Genomic DNA, 27,501 nt, shown 5'->3' on the forward strand with positions numbered 1-27,501 from the left:
AGATTTTGCTATTGCAGGCTGCTAGATAAAATCAGGCTTAATTAGCAACAAACAATATACAAATGGGCATTTCTTAGCTGTTAATGATTAGCTAAAATTGGCAAAGAGTCCAAAGTGAGGCCAGTGGCAAGCTGAAAGGGAATTATTGAGAATCACTGCTGCTTTATAAAGTCACAAAATGTCCTTCCCGTCTCCACTCTCAAATTAAAACCACACCACCAAAAACCAAAAATCAAACCTAAGCTACTCAGAAACTCAATCATTAAATAAAACTCAGTCTGAAGGTGAATGAAGCATGACATGGATATTATGCTTGATAACAGTACTTTCCTTTAAGTAGAAATAACATATTAAGAGAAGTATATAGTATCCCTGTGCTAGCACCTTGCGAGTTATCTAAACAGAAGATTGCCTTTAAGTGAACTTTGCCATGCAATTTTTAATCTTGGCGCAGCAAGGTATACTACGCTTTAAATTATCTCAAATCCCAGAAAGCAATCATATACTCATTTATAAAAACGTTCTCACCAATGAAACAAACATCTACTCTTTGTACAGAGTACAGGAGATGTCCCAGGTGTCTAGAAGAGTTCAGAAGATGAAGGGAAAAACAAAGTGGGGAAGATGGTAAGCATTTTTATATTTAAATATGGGAAGATTAGAAAACCCAAGGGTGACAGGGAGAATTTGACAGAGGAGTGAAGGAGAGCAAAGAAATGAAAAAAGAGCCAAATGAACATAATTGACACTCACACAAATCCTGAGAAGATTTAAACTTTTTGGCTTTAGACCAGAAAACTGGCTTAGAAAGGCTAACTGATGGTGGAGTATGGTGGTGCAAGGCTGTAATCCTAGCACTTTGGGAGGTTGAGGGAGGCAGATTGCTTGAGCTCAGTAGTTGAGACCAGACTGGGCAACATGGTAAAACCCTGTCTCTATAAAAAATCTAAAAATTAGCAGGTGTAGTGGCATGTGCCTGTAGTTCCAACTACTCAGGAGGCTGAGGTGAGGACTGCTTGAGTCTGGGAGGTTGAGACTGCAGTGAACCGAGATTATGCCACTGTACTCCAGCCTGGGCAACAGAGTGAGACCTTGTTTCAAAGAAGAAGAAGAAGAAAATCCTAACTGACTTGCCTAAGGTCATATCTAGAAAAAAGAAAAAAGGAAAAAAAGATCTCAGCCAGGCTTGGTGGTTAATGTACTTTTATCCCAGTGCTTTGGGAGGCCAAGGCAGGAGGATGGCTTTAGGCTGGGAGTTCAAGACCAGCCTGGGCAACATAGTGAGACCCTTGTCTCCACACACAAAAAAATTTTTTTAAATGGCCATGCAGATGATGCACGCCTGTAGTCTCTGCTACTTGGGAGGCTGAGGTGGGAGAATCACTCAAGCCCAGGAGGTTGAGGCTGCAGTGATCACCATTATACTCCACCCTATGTGATAGAGGAAGACCCTGCTTTAAAAAAACAACAAAAAGATCTCACAAAAGACAAAAGACCAATGACCTAGTCCTTCAGCTCTTCCGGAACCTATGTCTAATTTCTTTTTATTTTAAAGTGCAGTCCAGTTAGATTCCATTCAGTTATACAATACTTTTGGGGGCTTTTATGAAAAATTTTAATAATCATACTTACCAAGTCAAGATGCATTCATACCCAGGATTCAATATACTTTTAAGTCTTTTCTCTTTCTTCCTACCCAAACCCTACGAGTAAGTCTCCCTCAAGAAAACTTCCATGAAGGTTTCACAGAGGCTTCCTGGTTGACAAATCCAACCCAGGGAGCTCTCTTCTTTCCATGCCACCAACACAGTCATTGTCTATCACATATCAGGACAATTAACTGTTAAGTTCAGCTGAGGTGTTGACAGCCACCTCTGTGCTAACTGCTGTGTGTTTACGTATACACCTCATGCACTCTGTGAGGACAGGGTCCTGTTGTATGTGTCTTTCATATTCCCGGCTGGTGTCCAACCCACAAATTCAAAATCCTATATGAACCATGAATATATGCTAAAATATTACTTATTTAAACATACTTTTACAACCAGCTAGCCATACAACACACTCTGTTGTTAGTAACAGGTAAGGATAATTATCTTTTATACCTGGATCACCAAATTTTCAAAGAAAATAATCCATACCAAATCTAACCGAATATGATTCAATACTTTTGAGATGACGGCTCTTAATGCAGCTCTGGGTCAAAATATGAACAATTACCAAAGGTAACCAATATTAATTATTGGTGACATGGTCTAGTAAAGAGTGTGAATTCCCTGTTAGTTAACCTCAGCTTGACTTATCCCTTCAGCCCTGTGCTCATGGACCCACTGCTCTCTAGCTACCTCCCAAAGGCTACAGTCCCTTAAAACCCCACCCCAGGCCGGCTGTGGTGGCTCACACCTATAATCCCAGAAGTTTGGGAGGCTGAGGCAGGAGGACTGCTTGAGTCCAGAAGTTCAAGACCAGCCCTGGCAACATAGAGAGACCACTGTTGCTACAAAAAATGAAAAAAATTAGTGGGGTGTGGTGGCAAGTGCCCAAAGTCCCAACTACTGGAGAGGCTGAGGTGGGGGATCACTTGAGCCTGGGAGGTCAAGGCTGCAGTGAGTCATGGCCATGCCACTGCACTCCAGCCTGGGTGACACAGCAAGACCCTGTCTCAAAAACACAACACAACACAACTTCACGGAGATAACATTCCCATTTTCCTCATTTCTTCCCATTTACAGCCTTCAATCGAATATATGCAGCTGTTTCCACTCTCCCTGACCCTTTTTAGAGTGATCTGTTAATTTATGATAATTAAGGCCAGCTGTGGCTATGGAGAATGAGTTTGATGTCATGACTCCCAGCACCAGTCATATTTTCACTGGGGGTTTCTTGGAGATGCAGTGACATAACACAAAGAGAAACAAATCTTTGAAGGTGGGAACTTCAGGCACTATACCAAGGTGGGGTGGAAGGGGCTGTGAAGTTGATTTTAGAACAAAACTACCAACCAGTGTATTATGGAGGTACTTGAAAAGAAATTCAGACTCCCAATATTTCTATTTTGGAAGACGTTCTAGGAAACCAGAGCATATAACTTGAGAACTTACCTCAGGATGTGATCTAATCTCTTCTTTACATGAACATGAAGACCACCTGTCTAACAAACTGCCTTCAAAGAATCAGGGAGAATACCTTTCATGCACAAACTGCAGAGAACACTGTTTACCCCTGGCTGCCCATGATGCTGACAACTAAGGAAGCTTAAGGGATACTCACGATGACCCAAACTTGCATCTCAGCAACGTCAGTTGCTGGGGCTTGCCGCTAGAGGTCCACCTCATCTGGGATGATTGTTGCCTATTTTAGATATTTTGTTGCTGTAGGTGCTTCTGATCATCGTAGCAGTGTTCACATTTTTACTTATGTGTAGTACTTCTAGAGCTCTTTGCTGGTGACAAACGCTACTGATATACTGTTATAAAACTCTCAATTTTTTTGATGTAACACTATTTTCCTTTAAGGTTTATACTTCGTTTATGCACATGATGTTTTAAAATCGTACACAATTTATAACTGCTGATTTCCACCATGATCACAGGGTGGGACTGTTTCCTCCTTAGGGAGGGCCTGTTTAAGAGGGAAGGTGGCTGGCCGGGCGCAGTGGATCACGCCTGTAATCCCAGCACTTTGGGAGGCCGAGACGGGCAGATCACGAGGTCAGGAGATCGAGACCATCCTGGCTAACACGGTGAAATCTCGTCTCTACTAAAAATACAAAAAATTAGCCGGGCGCGGTAGCGGGCGCCTGTAGTCCCAGCTACTTGGGAGGCTGAGGCAGGAGAATGGCGTGAACCCGGGAGGCAGAGCTTGCAGTGAGCCAAGGTTGGGCCACTGCACTCCAGCCTGGGCGACAGAGCGAGACTCCATCTCAAAAAAAAAAAAAATAAAAAAAATTAATAAAAGAGGGAAGGTGGCTATGACACAGGCACTGCAATATCTTTAATATAAAATATTTCTGACAGGAAAATGTGTCCCAAATTACAGATAACTTCTTTTTCTCTTATTTAGAGCCTCCTATATTTAGATCCAGTCTTATAAAACCAACTGAGAAAATTATGTAAAGTTATATTGGTTCATTCATCCTTATAAACTTGAGTACTCACCCTGTGCCAGACACTAAGCTCAGTAATGAGTCTACCTTAGAGTTTTGAATATGAAAATGCACCCAGGGTAAACCTTCTGAACCTGGTGGTTCCATGAATAGGGTGCCACATGGTTTTCTGCCTTAGTAATTTACAGGCTCTGGCCCTTGCCCTGCTAGTCTTACTACTAGTTTATTGTTGGTAGGGAATATGCAGAGTCCCCTTTTCTCCAGGGCATAGTCTCCCGTTTCTCCACCGTATGAAGCCAAGATCCTTACAAAGCCCCAGCTCAGCATTTCACTGGGAGGAGGAATCCAAATAAAAACTGATCAGTTAAGTCAACTTTTATTTAGGTATCAATATCGTAAGACATTACCATGTTACAGATTGAGAACACCAATACTAGGATAAATAGAACACTGAATACATAACTCTTTTAGAAATCACTAAGCACTTGATGATTTAAAAACAGATACAAGATGGGAAGAGGCAGCTCAACAGGCTTTATAAAAGCATGATAACAAGAAAAATATCATTTCAATTCAAAATAGCAACCCAAGACTTCTTTTTCTGTCAATATTCAGAAAAAAGATTTTTCTTTGCTATAACTTTTTAGTCATCAATAAATACAAATATTTGCCTCCTGTCATCAATGAAATACAAGAACTATAATTGATGGAATGAAAATGTTTTTATTGGTAGTTCATTCCTCAATTATTTGAATTTTCCCATAAATTTTCAAAGTGCAATTAGGAATGAGTCATTTATAAGAGCAAGGCAAGACAACAAATGAGAATTCTGAAGTTACAGTCTCACTTCCAGGCTTGTGTAGAAGAATATGCATCTCTTTTCAACTGTCCAATAAAAAAAAAAATCAAGGAAAGAATTAGAACTACAGACTAAAAATAAAGTGCTAAGAGTCCTCCCACATTTGCCTTATTCTAGGAACAGTGCTCCCTGCCTCCTAAGTGAACTCAGAATTCTTCTTGCCCATCTGTACACCAAAATAGCCATCTACTTTATTTTAAAATAAAATATTTTCCACCAACACTTGGCTTAATTCCTTTTTAACTGCCAAAATGAACACCATAGTTATGGTTTGGGAAACAAATTGGGTGTAATTATTATTAATCTATGGTTTTTAGAATTACAATTTTTGTTTTGTTTTGTTTTGTTTTGGTTGCTGTTCTCTTGTTGCCCAGGCCGGAGTGCAGGGGCGTGATCTCAGCTCACTGCAACCTCCACCTCTCAGGTTCAAGAGATTCTCCTGCCTCAGCCTCCCCAGTAGCTGGGATTACAGGCACCTGCCATGACGCCTGGCTAATTTTTTGTAGTTTTAGTAGAGATGGGGTTTCACCATGTTGCCCAGGCTGGTCTCAAACTCCTGACCTCAGGTGATCCACCCACCTTGGGCTCCCAAGGTACTGGGATTACAGGTGTGAGCAACCATGCCTGGCCTAGAATTACAATTTAAACTATCATTTCAGTTTTTGTTTGGGGAAAAAAAAGTTTATAATTTTCCTGTTCTTCACTCAAAAGGATCCTGAAAAATTAAAAAACACAAATAGCCATTGCCAGTGTCCTCACAGTGAGGACACTGTGCTTACTGGATAGTACACAGGCCATGAATTCTCACGGCACCTGCTACTCACTCAGTCTTCTATTGAGAAAGCCAGATTTCTGTAGGTAAAAAATCAGCCTATATTCTGGAGATTAAGGAATAGAACAGAAATTGATGTCTAAGCCAAGAGCGGGCCAATAGGGACAGTCCAAATATGATGGTGATTACCAAATCTAACCTGATCCTTCCCTCTTTGGGGAGGTGTTTTTGCTATCTGGTGGCATATTTGCTCTATGGGTTATGGTGTTAAGTGTTATGGTAAGAAAGAGAAGCTGATGGAAGTTTCTTTCTCTACCAAAATATAAGAGGAACTGCTTGCCTTGGAGGAACTGCTGAGACTGGTAACTTTGTTACAAGAGGGCCAGATGTGGTCTTCTTACTGGATCAGATTAATATAACCAGGAAAACTTGCCATATAGCTAACACTTTGGCTAATGCATATTTCTGTTTCTATCTACCCAGATCATTAGATTGAATTCCTTTTCAGCTGGCAGGGAAAATTTTTAAATGTCATGGTCTGACTTCAAGGATCCTTTGACTCTTTAGCTCTATGCCATAATCTAAGCTGCAGGCATCCTGGACCATCTCACCTTCCCAAGGTTACATACTGGTCTCCTGTGTTGATGCGCATAATACTAACCATTTCTGGAGACCAGAAAATGGAAAGGATCCTGTATGTCTTGGTAAGAAATGTTGCTTGACAGGACAGAAGATAAGTTAGCCTAGAATACAGTGCTGATTGCTTCAGAGTCCCTAGATGTTCTTAGGTCTAGAGCAGAGGTTGGCAAACTATGGCCTGAAGGCCAAATCCACCCCCTTAGCTGGTTTTGTAAATAGTCTTTTTTTGTTTGTTTGTTTGTTTTGAGACACAGGCTCACTCTGTTGCCCAGGCTGGAGTGCCGTGGCATGATCTCAGCTCACTGCAACCTTCACCTCCTGGGTTCAAGTGATTCTCCTGCCTCAGCCTCTCGAGTAGCCGAGATTTCAGACATGCACTGCCATGCCCAGCTAATTTTTTGTATTTTTAGTAGAGACGGAGTTTCACCATGTTGGCCAGGCTGGTCTCGAACTCCTGACCTCAGGTGATCCACCCACCTTGGACTCCCAAAGTGCAGGGATTACAGGCATGAGCCACTGCACCTGGCCTGTAAATAAAGTCTTATTGGAACACAGCCATGACCATTTGCTTATGTATTGTTTATGGCTGTTTTCCTGCTACTGGGTCAGAGAATAGATGGCATGCAAAGCTGAAAACACTTACTCTGGCCCTTTATAGAAAAGTCTGTGAAGCCCTGATCTACATCATGTTGGAAGAACCCCTTGAAAATGAAGGGCAGCTTGCTGACCCCTAGCACCTCCTACATATTAGAGATGGCATATGGTTATTACACTTCTGGGTAAACTGCAAAGCTATCAGTTACAAGTAAAATCTAGAGTAGGAGAAATCTCTCTAAGTGGGACAGGCTACAGTAGTATGGCTCAACTGTCTGTGATCCTGGGGCATTAGGATGCTGCATATAGCTTGAGGCATGTCTCTATACAATCAGAGCATGCCCCAAATTCTGGAGCAAGGCCAGCCTCCTTTATGCAGGTATCATTCTTTCAGTAGACAATTCCCAGCTGGCCATGAGGTTCTGACAGATGGCAAATGTCTGACACCAAGGGAAACCAGGTGACCATGTCATTAACCCATCTTGAACAATTTTACCTGACCTTCCCAGCCACAAATACAGCATGCCTTCAACCAATAATGTAGCATGTAAATGCAAGACTGGGCTTACGGAGGTTCCAAAGGCACAAAATACCCAGATAGGCTAATGACAGTCCTTATCCAGTAGCCCTTCACTTAATTCACTATCTTCCTCCCTCACCCAGGACTATGCCTTCACGGAGGGGTGTCACTAATATATCAGCTAACAGATTTGAGAGGCCTGGGCTTGGTTCACTTTTGATAGTAATAGCCAATAATGAGCTGCAAAAGCATTGTAGTCCCCCCTCAGGGATTATTTTGAAGGATAATATGAAGGAAAGTGTTCTGACTTGACAGAATTCCAAGCAGTTCATTTTATTGTCCATTATACCTTTTAGGAGAGAAAGCCTAAGTTCAGTTTTTATCAAGTCTTGGGCAGTTGCTAGTGGTTTATCCAGATGGATGTAGGCTTGAAATAACGCTCTGGTCTCATCAAGTATCTATCCAACCAAAAATGGGTTTGCAAAATGATGAAAGAGATCATTATGTGTTTGGATTCAGCACCACTTATGGATATCACCTTGCAAGTTTGGGGTGTTATCCTTTAGGATTGTGGTATTTGCTCTTCCCCAGCAATACATGTAGTACCAGAAAAATATGGTATTCTTTCTCCCACAGCCAAAACACACAAGTCTATGAAACAAGGAGTAGAAATGTGAGTGGACTGTCTTAAGGTTATAAGTAATGATCCATTAAAATTTTTTTTATTCCTATACCTATACTCAAGCTCTCCTGACCCAGTTGGTTGGTATGATACGTAACGAAAAGTTCACTAAACTTGGTGATCATTTCTAGATGGTTCAAATAAAGGTCATTTAATCTTTTTTCTTTGTGGTTTTCTAGGGTTTCCAAATATTCTAGAATGACTATGTATTATTTCATATTAAAATTACTAAGGGGAAAAAAACAAACAAATTTGGCCCAGAAGCAGATTTTCATTGAAAATGGGACATAAGGAAGAAATTGTAATGAATGCAAGGAGCTGCTGACATAAAGGGGTGAGGAAGAACTAGTTTCCCTTTTTCTTTAACAGTGGTTACCATGCAACATTCCAGAACAATGAAGGAAACATTTGGAATCTAAGCCTGATTTCCTTATCTGTAAAATGATCTATGTATCTCATAACGTATGTGAAAGTACACCATAAACTATCATCTCTAAAGGTATGAGTTATTACTACTTCTGGTTGGTGTCTTATGTGTTCAGTGATTTCAAAGACAACAACAAAAAACAAGAACAAAAATTAGTTACCTTTGGGTTAAAATATCTACAAGACTGTGGTTGAGAGCCTCCAAACAGGGCTATGCGGTAGTCATGTTTCTTTCTTCTAGGTCTTGTGCCATCTACAAGTTCTTCTCGGTCCTCTGGAGACAGTAGATGGTACCTCATTCCACCTGTAGTAAAATACATGGCAACTCTTCAAGAACTTCAGGCACTAACCAGTGCTTTGAAAAGGAAATACCCAGACATAATAGGGCCTTTATTTCAGTAACTTACTTTTATGATATCTCTGTAGCATTTGAGGAAAGTGAGGGGGAAGAGGCAGGAGAAATGCATAAGGATCCGAGTACTAACCAATTCATTATTCTCAGAAATCACCATTATTCTAAGACTGCCCCACCCAGTAAGCAACTACTATGTACCAGTGAATTATCTGGCTCCTCAAGCAACAGCTGCCAAAATAATAATTATGGAAATCCAGATCTCCTAACCCAGTGGTTCTTGATCTTTACATTAGAATCACCTAGAAAAATCTCTGAAACTGTTTATACCTGGGACCTACCACAGACTAATTAAATAAAAATCTCTAGGTAGTGTCTAGAAATTGGTATTTTAAAGGGCTTCTTAAATCTTGCCACTTAAAATGTGGTTCAAAGACCAGCTGCTTCAGCATTTGGGAGTTTGTTAGAAATGCTGAATCCCAGGCCCTATCCCAGACCTACTGAATCAGCATCTGCATATTTAACACCCCACGGTAATTAGGATGTACATAAAACTTTGAGAAGCACTGTCTTAGATGACTCTAAAATGCAATAAGGTCAGAACTACTGTGATCTATCATGATCCTTTTCCTTCAGCAATTCCTTAATTTTGTCAGTGCCACTTAGCAATCAAAAACTGTTAAAGTATCATTTGAAATCAGTGTGGGAAAGAAGAATTGTCTATGTCAGACAACAATATGAAGAAAGAAATTATACCCCTACCCCATATTTCACTCTCAATTTCAAATCAATAAAAATCTGAATATATAAACTCATAAATGCACTAAAATCTTAAAAAAAAAAAAGAACAAAACAAAACAAAACAGGCCCAGAATGGAGAAGCCTAAGAATGACCAAAAACATAGGAGCCAGAAAAAAATGTTCAGACTTAACTATATGAAATTTTGTTTAAAGTTAAAATAGTGCACGGCAAAAAGAAAAGGCAGAATTAAAAGATGACAAACTAGGAAAATATTTACAAATAATAAAAAATACTATTAAAAGACTTTATTAATTTATAAGAATTATCAGCAACTTAACCAAAAATTGGTGAAGTATCTGAATATAGTTCACAGAAAAAGAACTATAACTCTTAAACATATGAAAAGATGCTTGAGTGCTCTAGTTAGAAAAATACAAATTAAAATCATACTTTTTTCACTTATCAGATTGGCCGAAATCAAACTGCCTGGACCACAGGGTATAATATGGTTGTATCAGAGGAAGCAGCACTCTCTTCCATTGATGGTGGGGATGTGGATGGGTATAACCATGGGAAGGGGTGATATAGCTCAGTCTACAAAAATTATAAATATATACACCCTTTAACCCAGGAATTCCCCTTTCTAGGAGTTTATCAATCTAAAGTTCACTGTTAGGGAAGTGGTTAAAAAATTATGCTATGTCTATACAATAGAACATTATATATGGCTGTTAAGATGAGAAAGATTAGTATGTATGCATGGAATGATCTCCAATAAATAATATGGAATGAAAAAAAGCAAGATGTAGAACAGTACACAGAGTGCAATACTGTTTGTGTTAAAAATGTATATTTTAATGCAAATATACACATTTTATACATGTAATTTATACATGGATATATAAGTAAATGACTGTATGCACAATCTCAAGACTACCTCTGGAAGGGTATATACAAGATAATAATGTTAATCTCCAGGGTAAGAGAATGAGAGAGTAGGGAAAAGGGGTATCAGGGAGACTTACTTTTCACTATGCATCCTTTTAATACCTTTTGAATTGGATAATATTATCAATCTAAAAATAAAATAAGGCCATTTTATTTTATTTTTTTCTAGAGCCAAGGCCTTGCTCTGTCACTTGGGCTGGAGTGCAGTAGGGCCATAACAACTCACTATAACCTCGAACTCTTAGGCTCAGCAGTCCTCTCACATCAGCCTCCCAAAGCACTGGGATTGCAGGCCTGAGCCAGCAAGCCTGGCCCAAAAATTCCTAACACATGCAAAACATTTCTATAAATGAGGCTATGTTGGGTCTTTATTAAAAGGATAGAGAAAGGAAACTCATTTGGAGAATAGTTGGTGAATTAATGAACATCTTTATCAATATTTATCATTTCTTCCATTTCAGAGTTTGAGTAGAAGCTCTTTTGCATTCAAACAGCTGGGTATTTCAGAGGCCAAGGCATGCTGATGCAAGCTCTAGATCAGGGGTCTGAAAACTTTTTCTGTAAAGGGACAGATAGACTTTGCAGGCCACATATGGTTTCTGTGGAATATTCTTTATTTTATAATCCTTTACAATTGTAAAAATCACATTAGCTCAAGTCTGCATTTAGCCTGTGGGTAGTTCTTGAAGTGTGCTTCCATAACCAGCAGCATCAGTATCATCTGGAAGTGTGCTGAAAATCCTAATTATTGAACACTAACCCAGACCTTCTGAATCAGAAACGCTAGGGAGGGGTTTGACAGCCACTGCTCTAGGATGGTTCCACACAGGCTGAAAGTGGACTGTGTAGTCTATGAACGCAATATTCCCAGTAAGAGAAAGGTAGGGGGGAAGGAGAGAGACAAGAGGGAACTGTTTCCGCCGATAGGCCATGGGGTAAAAGTGGCTGACCGTGGCCAACTGTGCTGACACACTGGAGGAGGCATACCTTTGGCTCCTTCACTGATGGGCCTTTTTTTTCCTCCCCAAGAATAGGGCTGGGGGACACTTTGGTATCTCTCTCTGAGGAGCTAGTTGTTGCTTAGGCTTATTCCTTTGGGAGTTATTCTTTCCAGATTTAGGTATAATCATTTGTAAATTTTCAGTAAGAAGTTGGCCTGGCCCTTTGTGGTGGCTTTGACTGTGCACTTCATTTGTATTTTGTAATTCATTTTCTTTTAGATGTAAATTTTTTAGCTTAGTTTTATTCTATTTTTCAACCGTCTTTTCTGTTTTTCTTCTACTCTGGAAAGGCAACAAAGTCAGGAGGTAGGAAGACAACTGATGATCTGAAAAAGAGAGGCTGGAAGCCTTTCCCCAATTTAGCTCTGCCCAGGCCCCAAAGCTTGGAAGCATCTCAGCTGCTTGTGCTTAGTCAAGGAGTAATAGAACAATCCACTATTGTTTATTTTAAAAAAGGAAAAGAAAAAAAGGTAATAAGCCTAGTAAGTTAAACTAAACAACAAAGCATCCTGCTCAAGTGTCTAATCCTCACACTTGGTTGAATTTCTGAAATAATGCTGCTATCCTGTTTCTTAATCAGTTCAGAATCCATGTAAGAACTAAACACTAGATTCTGAGACTGGCTGTTTTCAACAGCCCAGACCATGTATGAAGAAATAGAAATTCTAAGGCCACAAAAATAACACACAGTTTGGGAATTGGGCTAGCAAAAAACCTGATACTAGCATGCCCAAAATCTAAGAGACAAAAGTCCTAATGTAAAGGCATCTTCTTGGTCCTGATTTTCTTTCCTCTGCATTTAAAGAGACAAGTGGCCATGTATGTTCTACCTTCTAAACACTCTCTTACACCATGGTTTTCCAAGACACCAGCCTTTGGTTCATGTAGCTTTGGGGTTGCTGTTTTTTGTTGTTTTTTTTTTTTTTAATTTTCTTATACCTCTTAAATATAGGTATTTGTAAGGATGTGTCCTTGACACACACCTCTTCTCCTTTTCCTTTGACAACCTCGACTAGGTTCAAACACACTTAGTCTTTTTCAGTTTTGTTTTCATTTAATTAAAAAATATGTCTTTGGCACTTATGAAAATTTTCATTATTCATGTAAAATATTTTTAGTAACTATAGAACATTACATTGTATGGATATATTTTTTTCCAATCTAGGGACAACATTGGGTCTACTTACCTAAAACCCCATCATACTAGTAAGCAAGCAGTAGCTATGTGATAAGTCTAATGAAAATACTGGAAACCTAGAGATTGTTTTTATTGGCTGTATGAGGCAGAGAAGATAAAGTCTTGGATCTGCTCAAGATAAGGAATTGTAACAGAGATAAAGCTGAATCACTAGGATTGGTGGTTATACTTTTAGTGAAACGATAGGCTAAGAAAAATACCTGCCCAATGGCAGAAGCAGCAGCAATAATTTGTCTGTTTCAACTTCAGCTTCAGGTAGAGGTAAAGTCTCCCTCTTTTGAGAATTTATATCGACAGTCCTACCCTCATGCAGGTTCAAGGTTTGAATTTACCCTACCTGCAAGTCTAGGAAACCATAAGCCAAAGAAAACTCAAAGTAGTCCTGGATTGTTGTGCCCTATAGAACTTGGCAAAAGCAAACACCATTCTCCCATTGAGGAGAAGAGAGAAGACCTGCCAGAGAACAAAGAAGACACAACCTGAGCCTCCCAATATTCCTGGTGATTAAGGTCAATCAAATATAAGCATACCATTCAAAATTACAAAACATATACGGAATTAAGCCACCAGAAATAAGTCAATAGAACCAACAAATAGGAGCACTGTTCCTCAGGGACTTCAGATACTGATATTATCTAACATAGAACATAAAATGACATTTGAAGAGTTTAAGGTAGAGCAAGAACCGAAAACACAAGCAAGGAAAAAAGACCATAAACAATGACCAGGGTAGGCCAGCCTTGGTGGTTCACACCTGTAATCCCAGCACTTTGAGAGGCAGAGGTGGGCGGATCTCTTGAGGCCAGGAGTTTGAGACTAGCCTGACCAACATGGCGAAACCCTGTCTCTGCTAAAAATACAAAAATTATCTGGGTGTGGTGGCGCACGCCCGTAATCCCAGCTACTTGGGAGGCTGAGGCACAAGAATCACTTGAACTCAGGAGGTGGAGGTTGCAGTGAGCCGAGATCGTGCCACTGCACTCCAGCCTGGAAGCCAGCGAGACTCTGTCTAAAAAAAAAGGCCAGGCTAATAAATAATACATAAAAGGAAAAAGATACAATTTACAGTGACAACAGAAATATCTGAAATAAATTAAGAATGCAGAACTCATAAGAAAATTACAAATTCTCCAGAGACACATGGCAATTTAAATGAAATACAACAATAATTAAAAGGTATTAGAATGAAGCAGAAGAGAAACTGTGTGTATGTGTACCTACACTACATACACTTGATCTTAGCCAAAAGACTGAGAAGTGATGTGTGTACATATAGATATATGGAAATTTAGTTTAATGTGTTTCAAATCAGTGGGAAACAATAAATTATTCAATAATGGCATTGAGCCATCTTATCAGATATATTAGGAAAAATATTTATTTCACACCCAATAGATTTCAGTAAGATACAGGCTTCAAATTAAAAAAAAAAAAAGAACTCTATAAGTGATAAATGCACAAGAGGAAAATTTCCTTAATTTTAAAAAATCACCTTGGAACAGGAAAGACCTTTCCAACCACATCACAAAGGAAAAGACTAGTTCAGACTTAACAATATAAAAACAACATGAGATCAGATTTGGCCATTTTAAGATCTTTTTTCTCCTCTTCTCTTGAAAGCTATCCCAAACAACAAAGAAACAAGAAACAAACACAAACTCTATCTTTGATAATACTAAGAGACTTGCAACCCCAAAACACAATTAATGAAGACAGCTAGCAGATGGAGTGTCTGTTAAACCTAAATGGTTGTGCCAGGAGACACCAATGAAAAGCAAGCTAAATTACCCTGCAGAACCCTGAAAAGGCTCATAATTGGAGATACTAAGTACCTAGAAGTGCAGGTAGGGCTGAAAACAAGATAACTCTAAAATACCGAACAAACGACAATTGAACTTCCAGTTCTCCTTCCCCGTTGCACAGTCAGGTACCCACTGTACCTGTACTACGGTAGGAGACAGGATTCGTCTTTGGAAATACTGAATGAGAAATGTTCCAGACTCAGGGAACAGCACAGAAAAGGATGGGAGTCTGAAAACATGGATTAAGGCCAGGCACTGTGGTTCACGCCTATAATCCCAGCATCTTGGGAGGCCTCGGCAGGAGGGTTGCTCAAGCCCAGAAGTTTGAGACCAGCTTGAACAAGATAGTGAGACATCATCTTGACAAAAAAATACAAAATTAGCTGGGCATAGTGGCGTGCACCTGTAGTCCCAGCTACTTGGGAGGCTGAGGTGAAAGGATCACTTGTGCTGGAGAGGTCAAGGCTGCAGTGAGTTGTGATTTTACCACTGTACTCCAGCCTGGGAGACTCTGTCTCAAAAAAATAAAGTAAAATAAAACAAATAAAAATATGGATTAAGTGAAAGTCTGCATAGCAAAATATTACCTTATCCAGTTCCCAAATGCCTACACCCAGCTTACAGTTCCCTGAGACAATATCTACAAATATTGACATCTGGGGGTCCCCAATTTAAAAAATGACCAGCTACTCTGATTATGCTACAGTTTAGCCCAAGAACTGAGATGCCCACTCATACATACAGCCCGATCTATCAGTTTTGTAATAACTCACTCTCATATGATATAAAACCAAGTATTTAAGAAAAGCTTCCAGTAAAAAAAAGGAAAAGAAAATTCAATATAGAAAATACAGACAACATAAGAAAACTTCAAAAGCACTACAAAGACTACTTTAGAGTGATAAGATATTGCAGCCATGAAATAATAGAGAATAAAAACTCCAGAAATTAAAAATTATAGCTGAAATAAGAGGGTTGAAAAAAATCAAGCTGTCTCTCAGAAAAAGGCCAAGACAGAGATGGATAATTAAAAAAAAAAAAAGGAAAGAAAAGGATCAGATTGGCACTAGACTTCTCAAAATAACACTGGAAGCTAGAAGATAAATTCTAACTGAAAACGATTTTCAGCATAATTCTGTCTTCAGTTTAACTATCTTTCTTTCTTTTTTTTTTTTTTTAAATAGACAAGGTCTTACTCTGTTGCCCAGGCTGGAGTAGTGCAGTGGCAGGATCAGAGCTCACTGTAACCTCAAACTCCTGGGCTCAAGCAATCCTCCTGCCTCAGCTACTGGAGTAGTTGGGACCACAGGCACATGCCTCCATGCCCGGCTAGGTTTTTTTTTTTTTTGTAGAGTTGGAATCTCGCTATGTTGCCCAGTTGAATCTCAAACTCCTGACCTCAAGCGATCTTCCTGTCTTGACCTACCAAAGTGCTATGATTACAGTTGTGGGCTACTGTGCCCAGCCTCCTTCAATATTTTATGATAAAATAAACATATGAGATTTGTCAAGCCTCCAAATATTTACTGATAATATACTCTATCAGGAACCTTTTAGAGGATATGTTGCATCAAACAAAAAGAATTAAGATAGAGGACAGCCAGGATCCAAGAAGACAACAGATCTAACAGGAGAGGAGTGAAATGGCTTCCAGGATTGTGCAGAAGGAAACCCTAGGACAAGAACTGTGCCTCAGGCCTAGAGAGCAAACAGTTCATATTGGAATAGGCAGAAGGAAGGTTCTACAAGGCACATTTCCAAGAAAGAAAAGCAACAGATTGTTTAATTGTATAGACAATTTATTAAGTGGCATTTTACAAAGGTGTTGAGGGTTTGGGACTTAGCCAGCAAGCAAGAAAATGGAAGCAAATGAAAACGATGTGGCAATTTTTATCTCTGGGCCAAAAAAGACAAAATACTGTTTAAGAAAGAAAATGTGATCACAGTACACTACTTGGCTGAGTAAAATAAAAAAGGAAACACTAGAAACAAAAGTGCATGAAAGTTATTGTATACAAGAGTAGAAAAAGCATAAGTAATTTGTACCTTCTATCATAGATACCCCTATAAAATAAGGGTTGAGGCCAAGTCCCTTCCAGGTGTACAGTTCAGAAACCCAAGGGATTAATTATCTAGAAGAGCAAAATCTTGAATGTTTCCCCCTGGTTACTGAGTCTAATCCATTCTAAAGAGTTTTAAGCCCATGAGAAACTGGCTACATGATCAGGTTATAAATGGATATTAAGGCAACTTACTTATCACCATCTTAAGGCATTCAGGATTGTCTTGAATAAGTGGTTCAGCTTGTACCGTTTTACTTAAGAAATTCTTTGATATAAGAGGAAACCTGACTTTAGCAAGGATATCAACCATAAATGGCTGGCGATTAGGTTCATCATATTTCAACCACCTGACTGCAGCATCATAAACCTAAGGGGGAAAAACAGCACAGTAAAGTTCTTAGAAGACAGCAACATTTCCAGTTACCTATGTTTACTCTCACATTGAAGGGAGAGAACCTCATAAGGAGATAACCACTTATTCCTAGTATTTTTTATCCCTGGACACTTGCTGGTTCTTCAGAACAGCTTACATACTGCTCTAGTGAGTCTTGTAGGTAATATGTTTTTTAGAACTAACTACTATTATGTAATGTAATGACAGGGAGGATGTTGAATTTATGATTAAAAAAAAGATAGCTTCCTTTTCAGACAAAGACATGATATACATTGCACTGAAAAAAAACTAACAGTCAACAAAAGTTTCAACATATACTCATTTAGTTTAGTACCAGGAAAATAGGTTAGTTTCTCAAGAGGCCGTCCATTCCAGGAGATATGAAGGTCACCCATGATTTTATTTCAATATTATATTCCTGCATTATGAATGGATAGACTTGTCTGCTTTTTAGAAACTTTAAGATATAAAGAATTCTATACTTACAAATAAATTACAGGATATTTAAAAGAATTGTCTTCCAAAATAATACTGTTGCTTCATTTAACTGCATGGAACAAGTCCAAGTTCCTCAACATAATTTAACTTACAAATCACTAAACACACCCCAAAAAATCAATTGCTTCATACACACACACATCTCCCATACCCACTAAATTAATTTTGGGGTGATATTTGTAATTAATTTTCGGGTGATATTAATAAGGCCCAACTTCTGATCTCTGAGTTAATTTTTTTATGGGAATTGGTCTTTTTTTAAACAAATTTTTTTATTTTAGAATAGTTTTAGATTTATAGAAAACTTGCAGAGATACACAAAGAGTTCCCATATACCCTGCCCCAGTTAGGGTGTTGCATTAGTATAGTATATTTGTCACAACTAATGAACCAATATTGACACATTAACTAAATTTCATATTTTTTTGGATTTCTTTAGTTTTTATCTAGTGTTATTTTTCTGTTCCACAATACTGTAAAGAACAGCACATTACATGTAGTCATTCAACCTTAGAATCTTCTAGACTGTGACAATTTTTCAGCCTTTCCTTGTTTTTGACAACCTTGACAGTTTTGAGTTCTGGTCAGGTATTTTGTTGAGAATGTCCTTCAATATGGGTTTATCTGATGCGTTACATATTAGATTGACGTTATGGTTTTTTAGGAGGACGATCATAGAGGTGAACGGCATTTTCATTACATCAAGTGTGCATACTATCAACATGACATCACTGATGATGCTAATGCTGACCATCTGTAGGTAGTGTTTATCCCGTTTCTCCAGTGTAACGTTACTTGTTATTCCTTTTCCATACTGCATATAAGTCAACCAATTTTGATCATGGAAGTAAATTTTTTCTATTTATCTAGTGAGGTCCTCCAGGTCCAACCTGTCAATTTGCAAATTGATACCCTGGGCCACGAAGAAGACTGGGCAAAAGAACATTGCTAAGTGCAAATTTTTGTTTTTTAGAACAAAAGCAACTTAAAACATATGATCTTATAGTACCTATATTAGTTTTCTACTGCTGCTGTAACAAATTACCACAAACTTAGTGGCTTAAAATACAGAGAAGGATGTGGGGCCGAAAACAGAGATTCAGTGAGTCTGCATATTAAAGTGTTCCCACAGCCAGGCATGGTGGCTCACACCTGTAATCCTAGCACTTTGGGAGGCTGAGGTGGGCAGGTCACCTATTTGAGACCAGCCTGGCCAACATGGTGAAACTCCATCTCAATTAACAGGGTGTAGTGGCACATGCCTATAATCCCAGCTACTTGAGAGGCTGAGGCAGGAGAATCGCTTGAACCCAGGGGGTGGAGGTTGCAGTGAGCCGAGATCGCACCACTGCACTCCAGCCTGGGCAACAGAGTGAGACTCCACCTCAAAAAAATAAAAAAGGCTGGGTGCGGTGGCTCACGCCTGTAATCCCAGCACTTTGGGAGGCCAAGGCAGGAGGATCACGAGGTCAGGAGATCTAGACCATCCTGGCTAACACGGTGAAACCCCGTCTCTACTAAAAAATACAAAAAATTAGCCGGGCACGGTGGCGGGCACCAGTAGTCCCAGCTACTAGGGAGGCTGAGGCAGGAGAATGGCGTGAACTCGGGAGAAGGAGCTTGCAGTGAGCAGAGATCACGCCACTGCACTCCAGCCTGGGCGACAGAGCGAGACTCCGTCTCAATAAATGAATGAATGAATGAACGAATGAATGAATGAAATAAAGTGTTCCCCCACTCAGCTCCCAAATGACTGCACCCAGCTTACACTTCTGACAGTTTATCTGACAGTTCTATAGGTCAGAGTCCAAAATGGGTCACAGTGCACTAAAACCAGTGTGTCTGCCTGGAGACTCTATAGGAGAAACCATTTCCTTGCCTTTTCCAGCATCTAGCAGCTGCCTGCATTCCTTGGCTTATGGTCCCCTTCCACCTTCAAAGACAGCAATGACCAGTCAAGTCTTTCTCACATTGCACCACTTGACGCTGGCTGCTTTTGCTTCCCTCTTCCAAATTTAAAGATCTTTATGATTACACTGGACTCATTTGGATAATCTCATCTCAAAATCCTTAACTTAGTCACATATGCAAAGTCCTATCTGTCACATAGGTATATTCCAGATGCTGGGGACTGGGAAGTGGACATCTTTGGGAAGGCATTGTTCTACCTACCATGGTACCCAATGGTTTTATCTCTATGAAGTGGCCTATTTCTCAAAGAGCCAGCCTGGCAAGCACCTAAGATTGCAATACTCTGTTTAGTGTAAAGAACATATTCTTTACTAATATGACTCTTTCCCTTGTCATGTGTCCAAACATGAGTTTTAAGAAACCAATAAAGACATTTTTATTAAGAAAAATGTGAGAAAGCAATTTAGTCACCTGATCCTCTGCTCTCACAGTCAGAGTGTCCTGGTTGAGAAGATGTGTTACTCGCTTGACATCAAGTTGAAGAAATTCATCAGTTTTGTAAACTTCAGTAAAATGCTGATGAATAAAGTCATCTGCAGTTGCTTTCAATTCAGGACAATCTAGACACTCCGCTAGCACACTTATACCTAAACACAGAAAGAAAATAAAAGAATAGAAAATCATTTTTAGAAAAACCAAGTATACGTTCAAGATGAAGCATGACTTCAGGAAAATTGAGTAAATTTCATAAATCTGTATCCGTTTCTGTTTCATTAATTTGTCTATTCTTGTGCCAATACTATACTGTCTTATAAAAGACTGTTTTTTTGTTTGTTTTTGTTTTTTTGTTTTTTGAGACGGAGTCTCGCTCCATCACCCAGGCTGGAGTGCAGTGGTGTGATCTCAGCTCACTGCAAGCTCCGCCTCCCAGGTTCACACCATTCTCCTGCCTCAGCCTCCCGAGTAGTTGGGATTACAGGTGCTCGCCACCACGCCCGGGTAATTTTTTTTGTATTTTTTAGTAGAGACGGGGTTTCACCGTGTTAGCCAGGATGATCTTGATCTCCTGACCTCATGATCCGCCCACCCTGGCCTCCCAAAGTGCTGGGATTACAGGCGTGAGCCGCCCGCCTCGGCCTCCCAAAGTGCTGGGACTACAGGCATGAGCCACCGTGCCCAGCTGGTTTTTATATTCTGTAGGAGAAGCCCCCTTCAATGTGTTTTCAAACTTTTCTTGGCTATTGTTAAACATTTTCTCTTGCAGACAAATTTTAAAATAAGCTTATTACATTCTACTTTACAAAATCTCCATGTGATATTAATCAGAATTGCACTGAACTTTTGGATTACTTTGGGACAACTTCTGCAGCATGGAGGAGCTCCACTTAAAAACATGACATACATCAAATTTATTCAGGTATAAACTTCTATGTCAGGGGTCTGCAAAGTACTGTTTACAGGCAAAATCTAGCCCATAGCCTGTTTTGTAGGGTCACCAACTAAGAATAGCTTTTACATTTTTTTTGAAAGGTTAAGAGAAAAAAAAAAAGAAATAAAGGAGAAAAGGGAGAAGTGAAGACGGAAAGGAAAGGAGGAGGGATAAGGACCACATGTGGTCCATAAAGCCTAAAATATTTACTTTTCTGGTCCTTTACAGGAAAAGTCTGCTCCCTCTTCTATATAAAACTACAAATTATTTTTGTATGTAATCATGCGGCAAGCATCCTTAATCATGTTGACTTTTTTTTCAATTCATTATCTGTTTTTCCATGTTTCAATTTCACATTGTCTTCATTTAACGAATTTTGATGCTTTCATATTTGTGCCGTAAAGGTTCTCAGAGCTGATGCTTGCTAACCAACATAGATTAGCTGGCATTTTCCACCTCCTTTGAAAATGTACTAACCAATGCCATGACATGTTTGATGCTCATGGTGAAAAGTTGGCTGTATCTGTACACTTCTAATAGTTTCACCCAGTAGTATTCCTATTTTAAGGATTATTATTTTTGCTATTTAAACATCAGAAATGGCTATGGAAATCACAAAAGGTGCCTTCAGCATCTGCTGCTATGATTTTATGTACTCAGTTTTCTCCTACAGCTTGTTAGCATAGTAAATTATGTTACTAGATTTCTTTTTTTTTTTTTTTTTTTTTTTTTTTGAGACGGAGTCTCGCTCTGTCGCCCAGGCTGGAGTGCAGTGGCGCAATCTCGGCTCACTGCAAGCTCCGCCTCCCGGGTTCACGCCATTCTCCTGCCTCAGCCTTTCCGAGTAGCTGGGACTACAGGCGCCCGCCACTGCGCCCGGCTAATTTTTTGTATTTTTTAGTAGAGACGGGGTTTCACCGTGGTCTCGATCTCCTGACCTCGTGATCCGCCCGCCTCGGCCTCCCAAAGTGCTGGGATTACAAGCGTGAGCCACCGCGCCCGGCCATGTTACTAGATTTCTTGACATTGAAATGATCGAACCATTGTGTCATTTTTAAAGTAAATCCTAGCTGGTCAAAAAGTATTATTATTTTTAAAATACACTTCATTTTTTCAGAGCAGTTTTAAGTTTATAGCAAAACTGAAGAAACATTACGGAGTTCCCATGTCCCTGTTGTCACCACACATGCATAACCTTTCCCACTATCACCATTCCACATGAGGGGTATTCTTGATGGGTTTTTTTTAGCATTAATAAATCTTTTTCAATGAAACTAAAATATTATGTGTTTGTACACATGCACGTATATACAAGCACACACTTTCTTCATCCATTGTTGGTATTATGGTAACCCTACCCCAAGAGAATGAGCTGGCAAGTCTTCTACCCTTTCTAGAGATTTAGAACAATTTAAATAATGTAAGAATTAATCTATTCTTTGAAAGGTTGACAGAATTAACCCACAAAGCCTTCAAGCCTGGAGCACTAATTAGAAATACATCTTCATGGTGGCTCATGCCTGTAATCCCAGCACTTTGGGAGGCCTAGGCGGGCAGATCACTTGAGGTCAGGAGTTAGAGACCAGCCTGGCCAACATGGTAAAACCCCATCTCTACTAAAAATACAAAAATCAGCTGAGTGTGGTGGCACGCATCTATAATCCCAGCTACTCAGGAGGCTGAGGCAGGAGGATCACTTGAACCCGGGAGGCAGAGGTTGCAGTGAGCTGAGACTGGGCCACTGCACTCCAGCTGGGGCGACAAAATGAGACTGTCTTAAAAACAAAAAAGAAATACATCTTTACTTTTTTTATTGTTTCTGAGGTTACTGGCTTCGTGTTTTATACCTTTTTTCTTTTTTTTTTTTTTTTTTTGAGATGGAGTCTTGCTCTATCGCCCAGGCTGGAGTGCAGTGGCCTGATCTCGGCTCACTGCAACCCCACCTCCTGGGTTTCAAGCAATTCCCTACCTCAGCCTCCCGAGTAGCCGGGAGTACAGGTGCATGCCGCCATGCTTAGCTAATTTTTGTATTTTTAGTAGAGAAAGGGTTTCACCATCTTGGCCAGGCTGGTCTTGAACTCCTGACCTCGTGATCCACCTGCCTTGGCCTCCCAAAGTGCTGGGATTACAGGCGTGAACCACTGTGCCTTTTTCTTTCTTTCTTTCTTTTTTTTTTTTTTTTTTTTGAGATGGAGTCTCAGTCTGTTGCCCAGGCTTGAGTGCAGTGGCACGAACTTGGCTCACTGCAACTTCCACCTCCCAGGTTCAAGCAGTCCTCCTGCCTCAGCCTTCTGAGTAGCTGGGATTACAGGCTCCAACCAGCACGCCAGGCTAATTTTTGTATTTTTGGTAGAGACGGGGTTTCACCATGTTGGCCAGGCTGGTCTCGAACTCCCAACCTCAAGTGGTCCGCCCGCTCGGCCTCCCAAAGTGCTGGGATTACAGGCATGAGCCACCATGCCTGGCCAGGTTTTATGCTTTTTAAGACAATTTTGGGCTGGGCACGGTGGCTTATGCCTGTAATCCCAGCATTTTAGGAGTCACCGTGCCCAGCCCAAAATTGTCTTAAAAAGCATAAAACCTAGCCAGGCGTGGTGGCTCATGCCTGTAACCCCAGCATTTTAGGAAGATGAAGCAGGCAGCTCACTTGAGGTCGGGAGTTCAAGACCAGCCTGGCCAACATGGTGAAACCCTGTCTTTACCAAAAATACAAAAATTAGCCGGGCATGCTGGTGGGCGCTTGTAATCCCAGCTACTCAGGAGGCTGAGGCAGGAGGACTGCTTGAACCTGGGAGGTGGAGGTTGCAGTGAGCCGAGATCACACCACTGCACTCCAGCCTGGGTGACAGAGTGAGACTCTGTCAAAAAAAAAAAAAAAAAAAAAAAAAAGACAATTTTGGTCACTGCCTTTTGCTTTCATAGCTATAGTTCTAATTCTTGATGCTGTTTTTTGATCTTTTCTTCTTGATAAGACTTGTTAAGTCTGAGGCTATTTTGTACCATTCTTTGAAATACTTAGCTTTAGTTTTTCTAAGTCTATAGTCTATTAGTTTTATTTCTCTACTTTATTAATTTGTATTTTTTCTTTTTTTGAGATGGAGTCTCACTCACTCTGTCGCTTAGGCTAGAGTGCAACGGCGCAATCTCAGCTCACTGCAACCTCCACCTCTGGAGTTCAAGTGATTCTCCTGCCCCAGCTTCCTGCGTAGCTGTGATTACAGGCACACACCACCATGCCTGGCTAATTTTTGTATTTTTAGTAGAGATGAGATTTCCCCATGTTGGCCAGACTGGTCTCGAACTCTTGATCTCAGGTGATCCGCCCACCTCGGCCTCCCAAAGTGCTGGGATTACAGGCGTGAGACACTGCGCCTGGCCTAATTTATATTTTAAATCATATTTTTTCTACTTTTGTTAGGTGTTTACAAATTATTTTTCTCTGAGTAGGATACATAAGTCAAGAAAGAATAAAAATAAATACATTTATTTGGAAAAAAATTTAAGACTACAAATTTTCTTCTAAGAAATACTTTGGTTATATTCCAAAGATTTCAGTTTATTGTGTGCTTATTGCCATGTTTCTATACAGCCTATAAGTTTACCTTTAATATCTCTAAAAAATAATTTTGCAAATAATTCTTTGGTTAAATTTTCAAGTGTTCAGAATGGGGTGGGAGAGAAGAGCTGTCCTTCCATAGTTAATTTTTAGTTTTACTTCACTGTAATCAGGGGACGTGGCCTGTGTCTCCTCTTTTTTAGGTGCTCCAGCTTTTCTGTGGCTGATCAGTACTTGTAAATACTCCAAGGGTATCTGAAAACAATCTGTGTTCTCTGATGACTAGGTAAAACATTCTGTGTTATCTAGCTAAACAAATTTGTTATTCAAATCCTTCTTCCTTTTAAAACCTGACTTGAGATTTCTGGGCAATGCTATGAGTTACTCACTAGCCATTCCATAAATTCCCTTTCTGTGTAAACCAGCAACATTTGGTTTATTTTGCTTGCAAGTAAGAAACCTAACCAGTTCATCCTTATCTTGAGCTCTTTACCTCTCTCACTTAGCTAGCTTCAGTACTTCTTCTAATACTTTTCTCAGAAGGGATACATGTGATTGTTTTCTTGCAATATCCAAATGAATGATGCTTTGAAATGCAATTTTCTCTCCCTCTCATTTGCAACGTTGTGATATTATGTTCTAATTTTGTGTTGCAGATAAAAAATTAATGGCATTCTGATTCTCTTTCTTTTCTAAGTAACTCGTTATAGACACCAGCTGGGATAGTTCATCTCTGCCCTATGGTCTCTAGCCTTCTTCTCATGGCAGCAGAAGAGTTCCCAGCAACAATGGAGGGCAAATCCCAAAGCACAAGCATTTTTCTATCCTCTGCTAACTTCACATTTGCTAATGTTCCACAGGCTATAGCAAGTCACACGGCCACAGATTACAAGGGAGATGGGAGGAGCTACCAAGTCACATTGCAAAAGGGTGGACATAAATGGATGGAAAGAATTTATGGTTATTTTTTGTAATATACTATACTGCTTCTCTTTGAAAGCCTGTAAATTCTTTTATATTGATATTCTTTCTTTTTTTACTGTTTTAAGACCAACTTATTTTTACACAGTCACTCATTCAGAAGCCAGTGAGACATCAAGGCAGCAGAAAGGAAGGCGGGACAGAGTAGGCCCTGTGAAGGACCAAAGACAAATAGCCACAGTTATGAAATTTTGTTTTATTCTAATAAAGACTAATGTATGCCTGATAGCCTAGTGATAATACATGTTTAGCAGGTCACAACATTTTTAGAAAGCACATATCATTCAAATAACGGCATTATATAGCTGGAGACCTCAACACCCCACTTTCAGCACTGGAGAGATCTTCCAGACAGAAAATCAACAAACATCAGACTTAATCTGCACTATAGACCAAATGGATCTAACAGATATTTATAGAATATTTCATCCAAGAGCCATAGAATACACATCCTTTTCCTCAGCACATGGATCATTCTCAATGATAGACCATATGCTAGGTCACAAAACAAGTCTTAAAACATTAAAACAAACTTAATAGTATCAAGCATCTCCCCTGACCACAATGGAATAAAACTAGATATTAATAACAAGAGGAATTTTGTGAACTATATGAACACATGGAAATTATACAATATGCTCCTGAGTGACCAGGGGATCACTGAAGACACTAAAAAGGAAACTGAAAAATTTCTTGAAACAAGTAACAAATGATGATAATATCCCTAAACCTATGGGACACAGCAAAAGCAGTACTAAGAGGGAATTTATAGCCATAAGTGCCTACATCAAGAGACGAAAAATCTTAAATTAACAATCTAATGATGTATCTAAAAGAACTAGAAAAGCAAGAGCAAACCAAATCCAAAATTAGTAGGAGAAATAATAAAGATCAGAGAAAAAATAAAACTGAAATGAAAAAAATACAAAAGATCAATGAAACAAAAAGTTGGTTTTTTGAAAAGTTAAAACAAAATGGACAAACCGTTAGACTTAGAAAATGAGAGAGAAGATCCAAATAAATAAAATCAGAAATGAAAAGGAGACACTACAACTGATACTGCAGAAATTCAAAGGATCATTAATGGTTACTATGAGCAACTATTAATATATGCCTATAAATTGGAAAATTTAGAAGAAATGAACAAATTTCTAGATACATACAACCTACCAAGATTGAATCAGGAAGTAATACAAAATGTGAACATATCAATAACAAGTAATGACAATGAAGCTATAATAAAAAGTCTCCCAGTAAAAAAAGCCTGGGACTTGATGGCTTCACTGATTAATCCTACCAAATATTTAAAGAGGAACTAATACCAATCCTACTCAAACTATTCCAAAAAAACAGAAGAGGGGGGAATACTTCCAAACTCATTTGATGAGGCCAGCATTACCCTAATACCAAAACCAGACGAAGACACATAAAAAAACAGAAAACTACAGGCACCAATATCTCTAATGAACATTGATGCAAAAATCCTCAACAAAATATTAGCAAACCAAATTCAACAACACATTAAAAATATAATTCATCATGACCAAGTGGGATTTATCCCTGGAATGCAAATGATGGTTCAGCATACACAAATCAATCAATGTGATACAGCATATCAACAAAATGAAGGATAAAAACCATATGAAAATTTCAGTCAATGCTGAAAAAGCATTTGAAAAAATTCAACATCCTTTCATAATAAAAACCCTAAAACAACTGGGGATAGAAGGAACATACCTCAACATAATAAAAGCCATATACAACAGACCCATAGCTAGTATGATACTGAATGGGGAAAAACTGAAAGCCTGTCCTCTAAGATCTGGAACACAACCAGAATGCTCACTTTCACCACTGTTACTCAATATAGTACTGGAAGTCCTAGCTAGAGCAATCAGACAAGAGAATGATATGAGGGGCAGCCAAACCGGAAAGGAAGAAATAAAATTATCCTTGTTTGCAGACAATATGATCTTATATTTGGAGAAACTAAAAGACTCCACAAGAAAATTATTAGAATGAGGCCGGA

General features: G+C 39.4%; 1 protein-coding gene across 6 annotated transcripts in view; it reads right to left on the reverse strand.

Annotated features, from left to right (window-relative positions):
* Nucleotides 1-27,501, reverse strand: part of KLHL7 (kelch like family member 7) — a 71,583-nt gene that overhangs the window by 15,787 nt on the left and 28,295 nt on the right. For all 6 annotated transcript variants that reach the window (XM_003270389.4, XM_030795698.1, XM_003270391.4 and 3 more), the window contains 3 exons: nt 19,978-20,153; nt 16,896-17,070; nt 8,759-8,901 (listed from right to left, as the gene is read on the reverse strand). In XM_003270389.4, the coding sequence (XP_003270437.1) occupies nt 8,759-8,901; nt 16,896-17,070; nt 19,978-20,153 (494 nt within the window). The remainder of the gene's footprint in view (nt 1-8,758; nt 8,902-16,895; nt 17,071-19,977; nt 20,154-27,501) is intronic.

Source organism: Nomascus leucogenys, chromosome 17 (genome assembly GCF_006542625.1).
Source record: "Nomascus leucogenys isolate Asia chromosome 17, Asia_NLE_v1, whole genome shotgun sequence".
NCBI lineage: Eukaryota > Metazoa > Chordata > Mammalia > Primates > Hylobatidae > Nomascus > Nomascus leucogenys.